The following is an 11,007-nucleotide window of genomic DNA, read 5'->3' on the forward strand; positions in this document are numbered from 1 at the left end:
CTAATTAAATCTATTATATTCCAAATCAATGACGTGACTGTCTGCTAAACTCATGATGAATTTCAGTCTATGACGTGGACTCATTTTTAACCACTCAAATTGTACACACGCTTATAGCACACGTACACACACTATTTTTTCAAAATTTCTACGGACTAACACGTGTCCAAAATTTGAATGGTCACGTACATATGTACCATTACCCGCCTCACTTCAGTTTCACCTTACATTTATCAACAAACGTTTGAGAGCAAGAACTATTTCATCCTTCGAATTTTCTTTCAGGAACTCACTCAGTTATCAATGGCAACCCAAATTCCCGCTTTTATGCTGAACGCTATGGCCATCAATTTTGGATCCATCTTATCCTTCGGCGATGCTGAAGTCAAGAAGGTATTTCAGAAACTTGAATCTGCTGGACTGAGAACATTTTTGGGCCAATCTTCACATGATATTTATCCCAAAGAACTTCAGGATTTCTACTCCACTGGGTTGATTGATTCTGAGGGTAACATTATCTCTACTGTCAATGGTCAGTCGCTGACCATCTCTGAAGACTCTCTTGGGGAATTATTTTCTTTACCCTCTGGTGGTTTGGCACAACTTTCGGATGTTAAGGCATCTTATATTGAAGAAATGCAAACCCTTCTATCTGCTGATGGACGGAAGATTAAGGTTTCCGATCCTAAGAAGGAACTTAAGCATGAAATTCAGTTGCTTGCTGATGTAGTTGCGAAAGGGCTTTTGGCAAAAGCTGGATCATTTGCTGCCCTCACCTTGGAAAAATTTCAAGTCATTTCTGCTATTATGGCTGACCGCAAGCTTAACTGGAAGCACCTTATCTTTATCATTCTGAAGAATATGTTTCTGTCCTCAAAACAGTCCAAAGGATTTGCTGTTCAAATCAGTTATCTGTTGAAATTAAAGGGATTTGTGGCTGATGATTCTGAAAGATCATCGAAATTTAAGGTGTTCAATGCAAAGAATACGATGCCACCCAAAACCAAAATGGATATAACTCCTGGTCAGTTTGTACAAATCAAACAGGAGATTGGGACTCAGTTAGCAGCTCCTAAATCAGTTAAGAAGGCCAAAACGTTGGCTCAACTGAAGGTTGCCAAAAGAAAATTAGTGTTGAGTGCCTCTGAGTCAGAGAAGACTCCATCTCCCCAGATTGTGAAGAAACCAAGAACTCAAAGGGTTAAAACAACTTCTGAGGTATCCATTCCCATTGATGCAATGATTTCTTCAACTGATCAGCAACCTATAGAAGCAGTTCCTCTGCAGATAATTCCACAAGAAGCTTCAATTGGTACCAAAAAGGAATCAGTTAGGATCAAAGCTCCTCTGATTCAGATCTCTCGTCCTACTGTTGTGGCACCTGCTAGACCTAAAGGCATAAAATTTGTAGAGCAGGTTGAATCTACTCGAACAGGATTGGAAATTCCTCACCTTATGAGTACTGATAAAGGGAAAGGGAAGTTGATTGAAGAGTCCAGACCCACCAACCCAATTCAGACTCATATTGACCTTGTATGGGCAAAGGTTAACAGTTTTGCTGCTTCAAAAATTAAGTCCTATGAATCTTGGACAGCCTACCGCACTGAATTTTTCGCCAAGCAATTGAAGAAGAAGTCCGAACTGAGCAAATTCATCAAGCTGGAGGCCTTTGTGCTCAGGACAGTCAAAGCTGCCTCGATTGCTCAAGCTATGGAGAGGAAAAGTTATCTATTTGATCAGACAAGAGCGAAGAAGTTGGCTCAAATTGTTGCCAAGCTAAAGACCAACTACTTACCTACAAGTCCTACTGCCTACACTGATCAAGCTGTAATCACTCAGCTCGACACTGATCTCATAGGACAGCTATCTCAAATCAAGTTCTGGGAAGTGAATCAAGAACTGGTTCTCCATTAAGGAGATTCAGATGATGACGACGAGGAAATATTGGAGGAAGCACCCTCTGACAAAACAGAACCATCATCAGCTTTAGTTCTTGTTCCCACTGAAGAGCCAGCTCATGATAAACCTCTTTCACCTCCTGTTGAACAACAAATATATACTGAAGCTGAGCTTTCCTTCGCACATATTGATGAAATTATTCAAGCTGTTGTGGAAGAATCCCAGATTAGTGCACCCATTTCTGACAAAGTTGATCACTCTGCTGATCAAATCAATCCAGAAGCCATTCTCTCTACAGTAGAACTTGTTCAGCCAGAACCATCTACTGATCAGGTTATCTCAACTGATGTGCCAGCTGATTCTTCGATCCCTTCAACTGATGTGCAAGTTGATTCATTGATCACCGTTTAGAGGCACCAGTTTCAGTTACGTCACCATCTGCTGAACCAAATCCTCCTTCACCACCTCGGGATCAAGGAGAAATTACTACTGCTGATACTTCAGTTTGAGATGCTGCTGAAACAATCTCAACTGATCAAGCCTTGATAATTTCTGAACACACTACAAGTGAACCAAGCACTTCTCGACAATCTCATCCATCTTCATCATATTTTGATCTCATTTTTGAAGAAGTTCAACATATGCAAGACAGTATGAGTCAAATGATTACTGCCATCTCCAAGATTCAAAACACTCAATTATCGCATACTCTGAAGTTGGACGATAATCAGGAATCGTTAAAAACTCTGAAGGATATAAAATCTGCTGTTACCGCTCTTTCGTTCGCCGTCAACGATATTCAGAAAAATAGAGGAATTGTTTCAAGCCTGACTGCCACTCAAAACTCTATAAACCATCGGGTCGATAGTATGGAGTCATTTATGTCCAGAAAAGTCGAATTGCTACAAATCTCTATGACTACTGCTATCGACAACATTTTAACATCTGTCAAGCTCCTTTCTAATGAAGTTGGGAAGCTATCTCTCAAGATGGAGCGGTTTGACAAAAAGGGGGAAGAGATCAAGGAGATCTTAGAACAGCAAAAGAAACAATAGGAGCAGTATCTATTGTATTTATTTTGAAGAAATGTGTATTCAGTTGATTCAGTTAACCGACATGTTATTTTATCTACTTTGAATTCAGTCAAGTATCTTTCACTATAGCTTTGTCAAACACCATAAAGGGGGAAATTGTTGGAAACGAAATTCCGGCGTTTGACAAAAGATTGACCAACTGATTCTAGCAACTGAATTGGACTAGCTGATTGACGAAACTGAACACGTCATCAGTCAACTGATCGCTTCAACTAAAGTCTATTTCATCGTCAACTGATCTTTACCAGCTGATCTCTCAGCTGTACACGTCATCGGTTGAAAGCGACAACCGACAAATAGTACAGCCATCTGCAACTGGTAGTGGCTCGCCGCATTTCAGAAATGAACAATGTACTATTGTCAGGATATATCGACGTGGCAATCAACGGTTAGAATATTCAAATATCTTTAATGTTACCGTTGAGAGGGAAGCCTATAAATAGTCGAAGGCAGCAGCTGAAGACACATCGCATTCTCAGTTATCTTACTTGTTGTTACGCTGCAAAAATATCTGCCCACATTCAGAAATCAAGCTCCCGCTTATCAGTTTTATCAGTAGTATTCTAGACTACGCTCTTGAGCTTTCATAGCACTTTGTAATCGATTGATAGAATTTCTAAGTTGTTCTAAGATCAGTTACGATCTGTAAAAGTGTTGTATACTAAGAGTTTCAGTATTGGCAAAGTGATAAGTCCAAACTGAAGTGGGTCAGTACACTGATTTGTATTTGATCAAAGTCTTTTAGTGAAAATCCTATCTGCATGATAGAAGGGGTGACGTAGGAGTTATTCAAGTCTCCGAACATCCAGAAACAAATTGTGTTGTTATTACTCTCAGTTATCATTTTCAGTTAGATACTCTATCTTTTAGTCAGTTAGTTTTCCGTTTAACTGATTGTTGTTGACCGAAAAGATATTTTAGATTCAGTTTGTAATACAACTGAAATCAGTTTGTCGAAAAATTAATTTAATCGAGCAGTGTTTATTCAACCCCCCTTCTAAACACTCTTCACCCGATTCACCGATCCTATCACCTACTGTCTCTGTACTTGTACATTCATCTGCTCGCGCATATGCGTGCCTCATCTCGCATATATGCGCGAGGTCTTCTGCCTCGGCATTGGCTGCTCGCCCATATGCGCGCCTCAACTCCGAGCATATGCGCGAGGTGTTCTGCCCTCACACATACCACATGCTTTTTCCAATGTCTTTTCGGTCTGTTCCTTCCATAATCACGTCAATTCATCAATTTAATAATTTCGGATTAACTTATATAATCTGGGGCATTAAAAATTCTTTTCAGTCTTCTTGATCATTTAGTTCAATCTTTATACGCTGGGTTTGTAAAACTTCCGAAATTAGGTTTCCAGCAGACTATCTCTCGGATATAAATTTTTTCTTAATGCATCATAGAAAATGTCGTCTTTACTGGCAAGAAGTACACCGAATTTCTAAGAGGATTAACAATTACCCAAATGGAGTTATATCCTCTGACTGATCTCGGCAATCCGACTACGAAATCCATTGTAATGTTATCACATTTCCACTCAAGGATAGGAAGGGGTTTGAGCATCTCTGCTGGTCTCTGATGCTCTTGCCTTCACCTGCTGACAAGTTAGACATTTAGATACAAAATTTCTAATATCTTGTTTCATTCCTAGCCACCAATAAAGCATCTGCGGATTTTTATACATCTTGGTACCCCCAAGATGAATGGAACACGGTGTTGTATGTGCTTCTGCCAATATATCTCCTCTAATAAAATCATTTCTTGGTACCCAAATTCTCCTTCTATACGTCACAATCTCGTCACTCACTACATAAAGCTTACGGCCCTTAGAATCATCTCTCGATCTCCATTTTTACAATTTCTCATCAGATTACTGTCTTCCACTACAGTTATGGTCTATCAAGGTGGACTGCACTGTCAAGGTGGATAATCTAGGAGCTCTGCCCCTTGGATAAACCTCGAGATCGAATTTCTGCATCTCTAGCTGCAGAGGTCTCTGTACCAATAGTTTTGATACAACTCCTACTTTCCTACTCAAGGCATCAGCGAATACATTGGATTTTCCCGAATGATAGCTGCTATCACAATCATAGTCTTTCACCAACTCTAGTCACCATCTCTGTTGCATGTTCAATTCCTTTTGAGTGAAGAAATATTTGAGACTCTTATGGTCAATAAATATCTGGCACTTCTCACCATACAAGTAGTGTCTCCATATTTTCAAATCAAAGACCATGACAGCTAACTCCAGATCAGGAGTCGGATAATTCTTTTCATGCACCTTCAACTATCTAGAGGCATACGCGATGACTCGGCCATGCTACATCAATACGACGCCTAATCCGAGCTTAAAAGCATCGGTGTACAACACAAAGTTGTCTTGCCCTGATGGCGTGGCTAATACTGGTGATGTTATAAGAGCTTGCTTCAATGTATTGAAGCTCTTCTTGCAGTCAGCACTCCATACAAACTTAGCATTATTCTTTGTCGACGAGGTGAGTGGCACTGTAATAGAAGAAAATCCCTGAATGAATTTTCTGTAGTAACCAGATAAGCCCAAGAAACTGCGAATATCAGATGCGTTCATTGGCTCAACCCATTCTTTCACTGTTTCCACTTTGGACGGGTCAACCTCAATGTCACTGCTAGGGATAACGTGTCCCAAAAATGCAACTTTCTCCAAAAAAAACTCACACTTGCTGAAATTTGCAAACAACATACAATTCTACCATACTTGCAATGTAGTACGAAGATGTTGGCTATGCTCTTCTTGGTTCTTCGAATAAATGAGAATGTCATCTATGAATACAATGACAAGATGATCCAAGTAAGGCTGAAATATGTGATTCATGAGATCCGCGAAGATCGTTGTAGCATTTGTCAATCCAAAAGCATCAATAGGACTGGTAATTCCCATACGAGTCCCGAAGGTTGTCTTGTCCACATCTGCACACCCTCAGCTGATGATACCCGGAGAGAAGATATATCTTGGAAAACACATAAGCTCCTTGCAATTGATCGAATAAGTCCTCGATCCTTGGTAGTCGGTGCAAAGTCACATGCTTCCATCCTTCTTCTTCACGAAGAGTACTGATGTGCCCCAAGAGGAACAACTAGGGTGTTTGAATCCCTTATCCAGTAGCTTTTGTATTTGCTGTTTGAGATCTTTCATCTCTGCAGGCGCTCTGGGAACCCAGACGCTAACTCATCTTCTAAATCATATTTTGGATTAAATGGATCAATTAAATACACTGGGTCCAAATTATTTTTTTAAAAGGAATTGAACACTTATAATTATGTGTACAAATTACTATAAAAAATTATCCATCATCTTATATAAACATCAAGATCAAAAGTACAAGTCTTGTACAAAATACATTCATATCAAACTAGGGTTCAACAACTATACATCAAGTGTTGAAAGCCAATTCTACTTCTAGGTACAGATCTCCACTCTAATCTTGATCTCTCATCCTCTTCTCGACCCTGATGTTGTCCCACCTATTGTCATGCACACATACAAACACAACAACAGTCGGATAACTCCGGTGAGAAATATATTCCCAGTATAAACAACGTATACATGCATTTCATATATAAAAGCATATACAAAAGCATAGAACAATTATCAATAACATGTATCATAATCTGAAAACATGGATCGATATAAAATTGTAAATCAAACTCCTAAACTCTTAATCTTTACTCGACTCTTATCTAGGGATCCTGGTTGCCGGACTTCCGTGCATTATATCAAATCTCTATAATAGGAGTTGATCGAGCAAAACTTGCACAGTGAATGGTCCCAAAATTTGTTTTATAAATGAAAGCTCGATTTAAAATATCGCAAGTGCACGATAGTCAAGTTATAATAAACGTAAGTGAATACGAGTATCGATCCACAAGGACTGCGTTACAATATTCTTACTTTCACTTCAATTTCTTTAGCAACGATAGATTGAGTTGGTGATTAAACTAAAGTGAATTTAATAACTAAAATGATTAAAATGCAAGAACAAATAATCAAGAAATCATTGATTAGATGGGATGTAAATCAAATGAGAAGCGAATTTGTTGGGAATTATCAGTTCACCTACCGCTCGTGTTCAAATAATTATACTCGACTTTTACTCGTGCATTCGACGGAATTCCCTAGACTAATTAATATACTCTGTCGAGCTATATTAATACTAATCATAAACATGCAGTAATCAAGTATCCTCAATTATTTAACAGTTCACGATTGCATTACGTTCTATGAAATCCGCTAGCTTTCATCCGGGTGAATTATCACTATCGACACGTACCCAATTCCGTATATCTACTAAAATTGTAAATCCGTGGTCTATGCTATTCGATCCTATTGTCAATTATTCTATCGAAATCATTAACAACATGAAATAATCAAAGGAAGTTAGCTAGACTTCAATTGAAATAAGAAAGCGCAAAAGCATAAACAAATCACTCATAAAAACGTCGATAAATAATGTTAAACCACGAGTACGGGGTAGGATCCCCTCAAATCCCAACAAATATAGAGTTTAGCCAACCAAATTCATACTAAAAATCAACAATCTATGCAAGAGAATAAAATACTGCATAATAAAATACTAAATATGACGATGGAAGATGGCTGCGACGCTTGGAATTCTCGAGTTCTTCGAAAGTCTTCCTTACTCCTAGCCTTCTCTCCCAGAAAAATTGATGAAAATATGATGATTCCTCCTCTCAGAGGCGCCCAATCTCGTGTATTAGGTTAGTGGTCTTGGATAGAGTCCATGAAAATAGAAACAAATCTCGCAGAATCTTGCTGGATCGCGTGACTCGCTAGGGCGGTAGGTTTTGACCGCTGGGGCGAGTGACTCTCGAATAAAAATCTTTAGCCTTCTCTCTAGTCTCGCTGGGGCGGCCACTTTTGACCCCCCGAGCGAGAGATCTTCTGTTAAATTCTCTTGTCCAGGCTAGCAGTCTCGCTGGGGCGGTCAGTTTTGACCGCCCTAGCGAGAGGTCTTCTGTTCGAAATCCTCGGTAAGACTAGAATGCTCGCTGGGGCGGTAGGTTTTGACCGCCCTAGCGAGGCTTCTTCGTTGTTGTGCCCATTTTCTGCCATATTTGGTTCCATTCCTACAAAATACCACAAAACACACGAGATCAGTCATATGCTAAATAATGCAAACAAAATGCAAGAATAAACTAGAACAACCTAATATGATGTATGAATGCGACTCGAAACCAACACTAAAAACACGTAAAAACGAGTCCTATCAACCCCCTCATACTAACCTTTTGCTCGCCCTCGAGTAAAATAGGTTAAAGCACGAGATTCTAAACAGACAAAATAAAAACGAAATAACCAACACAAGAAAAAGTTAATGGTGAGTTAACAACTTTATGTTCATGCCTCAGTAAATTTTTTCACATCATAATCAAATCATTTCACAAATAAATACTCTTTCTCATCTACAAATAAGTCTTGGCACTAATTCGAACGTGTGTGTGTCATGGTGGGTCTAGTCATTCGTACGTCAAATAGATCAATCGTCAAGTTATGCAAGTCACTCAATTAACACTTCAATACAAATCTCACTAGCATGCATCCCCGTGTCCATTCATCACTAACCATCATTTTGAACTTTAGTTAATTTTTAAGTGCATAGAAGGGTGTCGAAAGGAAAGAAAATAAGCTCAAGTGGCGAAAAGTTGGGAGTACATCGATCATTTTCATTGTGCAATTGTCAAGACTGTGCGTCTGACTTCCTCGACTCCTTACATCTCCAACTTTTAGCCTAGGAATAGAATTTCATTCCTTTTATTTTCGGCTCCCCCTCACCTTACATCTCTTTTTTTCCCAAAGTTCTTTTTACAAGAACTTTGTTATTTCAACATTTTGATGCACAATTTTCACACATGTACTCCCTAGGCTAAGAATATATCTTTTTGGATTATAGCTGGTTAGGAGTACTGTATTTGAATTCAGGGTATTGACAAGGGGGCATATGTACAGTTCAAGGTCAGTCAAATGCTATCATGCACGATCTCAATCAGTGACTTATTTCCACGGGTTTTCATGCTAAATCAATTCATACGTGATGTCTTTCAAGTTAACCAACAAGAATTTCAAATTTCACCATTATTCCTACAAAATTCTAGGCCCCACACATATGTGCTCAAAAAGTTCAAAATTTGCACCAAAACTCATGTTTCAACAATCCAGAGTATCATTCATGCATTGACCCAATCAATATTTCTCAAAGCAACATCATCATCGGCTCATAAATCATGTCAACTCACCATAAACGACTCACAATCTAACAACGAAAATACAACGACTTAAAAACCCAAATAACAAACTAAATAACTGAACAAACAAACAAAACAAACTACCCGACCCCCTCATACTAGAGTTGTGCAATGCCCTCATCGCACAAAACGAAACAGACACGAAAAACAATAACAACTTATGAATTCAAATGCAACAATAGAAAATGCAAAAGAAAAAGAAAGGGGAAACAGTGAACTCCCCTGATCAAAACTCCTCCTCCTCATCATGCTCAGGTGGTGGATTGCCCTCGTCAGCTGCAGGCGGCATAGGATACGTGTACTGGAAGTGGAAAGGTGGCGGGTATGCTGGAACAGGCGGCCGGCCGGAAGTGTCTAAGCCCAAGTGAGTCGAGATGCCCTGCACCAAGTACTCGATGTTCAGAGTGTGGGCTTGGTCGATGGCCTGATAATGAGTCTGGTATGTGGCCCAAGCGCCCAACTCGTCGACTCGGTCTCGAATGGCACGGCGGCGTGGCTGCGGTGGTGGTGGATGTCCGAAGACCGGAGGTGGTGGAGCGGCTTGCACGTGACCGTAAAATACATCAGCGGGCAGCTCATCCCGTCTCTTCGCGTACTTGGAGGTATGAAGAGCCTCATCGATGGCTCTCATTGGCGGTAGCCACTCATCATCGTCCGCGAAAATCACACCCGCGCGGGCACATAGCTCAGTCACGATAGTGGGGAAATAAAAGGCTAACTTGTTGCAATTGATACAGATAGTAAGCTGCTCGAATATGAGTTTGCCCACATCAATAGGCATCCCGGTATAGATCGCATAAAGAACCACCGCCCTATCCCGCTGTACATCACTCGTATGCCCTACCGGCATCAATCTCTTCGATAGAAAGGCATACCAAAGTGCCGCCTTCACCTTCAAAAATTTCTCAAGAAACACCGTATACGTTCCCGGCTGCTTCCACGTAGTGCCCAGATAACACAATGTGTGAATGATCAGATCGTAATCCGGATTCAGCACCCAAGCCTGGAATACCGAATCATCCACTGCCGGTAAACCCAACAAATCATTTATCGTTTTAGGATCATATGGGACTAGACGTCCCCTCACCCTAGCCTTAGTTTCAGTCCCTTCCGGGGCGTTAGCGTAAAACTCACGTACAACCGGCACCATAGCCGCATTCGGTTGTGCTAAAAAATTCGTCCACCCTCGTCCTGCAACTTCTAACTCCTCAAAAACATTATCTAAAATCCACGAAGTACATCCCCTCTCAGGGATTGGTTTTCTATGGAGTTTAGCTTGCTCACATCGCTCCCTAGCCCTGTCATTCACAAATATAGAGGGGGTGGATCGAGAACTAGAGGCACCGCGGGTTACCTTCGAGCGTTTGGAAGCCATGGTATGAGATGAGTGCACAAAGGAGGAGCCCGGAGTAGTATATGTTGCCGGAGCTTGAAAAGAACGGAAGAGATGGCGGCGGCGGCGGCGTAGGTGGTAGGAGAGTGTAGATTTGCCCGGAAAAATCGTGTCTTGAGCTTTGAAACAAAGGAGATTCCCAAATATACCTGTAAATTGGCAAGAAACCACGTTAATCGCTTCAGATCTGGCGTGGGGGGGCGGAATTTTGAGAGAAAAGTGTAGGATTTCGAGTGGGAGAGGAGAGAAGTGTGGCGCAGTTTTTAAGTGAATCGCGACTCGAGTCTTTTTGTCCGAAAAACTCGAGTGCTC

The 11,007-nt window shown here is 40.6% G+C and overlaps 1 protein-coding gene and 1 long non-coding RNA gene across 2 annotated transcripts; one reads left to right on the top strand and one right to left on the bottom strand.

Moving 5' to 3' along the window:
- Positions 1-5,322: 5,322 nt before the first annotated feature.
- On the bottom strand, positions 5,323-6,174 carry LOC140806519 (uncharacterized mitochondrial protein AtMg00860-like). Its single transcript, XM_073163074.1, has 2 exons — positions 6,062-6,174; positions 5,323-5,701 (listed from the first exon to the last, which is right to left on the bottom strand). Exons 1-2 carry the CDS (start codon positions 6,172-6,174, stop codon positions 5,323-5,325), a joined length of 492 nt encoding a protein of 163 aa, XP_073019175.1.
- Positions 6,175-7,513: 1,339 nt separating this feature from the next.
- LOC140811995 (uncharacterized) lies at positions 7,514-9,382 on the top strand. The gene is made up of 2 exons (XR_012113586.1): positions 7,514-7,987; positions 8,061-9,382. It is a non-coding gene; the product is annotated as an uncharacterized lncRNA (long non-coding RNA).
- Positions 9,383-11,007: the final 1,625 nt, after the last annotated feature.

The sequence above is a fragment of the Primulina eburnea genome, chromosome 1, assembly GCF_022965805.1.
Source record: "Primulina eburnea isolate SZY01 chromosome 1, ASM2296580v1, whole genome shotgun sequence".
NCBI classification, from domain to species: domain Eukaryota; kingdom Viridiplantae; phylum Streptophyta; class Magnoliopsida; order Lamiales; family Gesneriaceae; genus Primulina; species Primulina eburnea.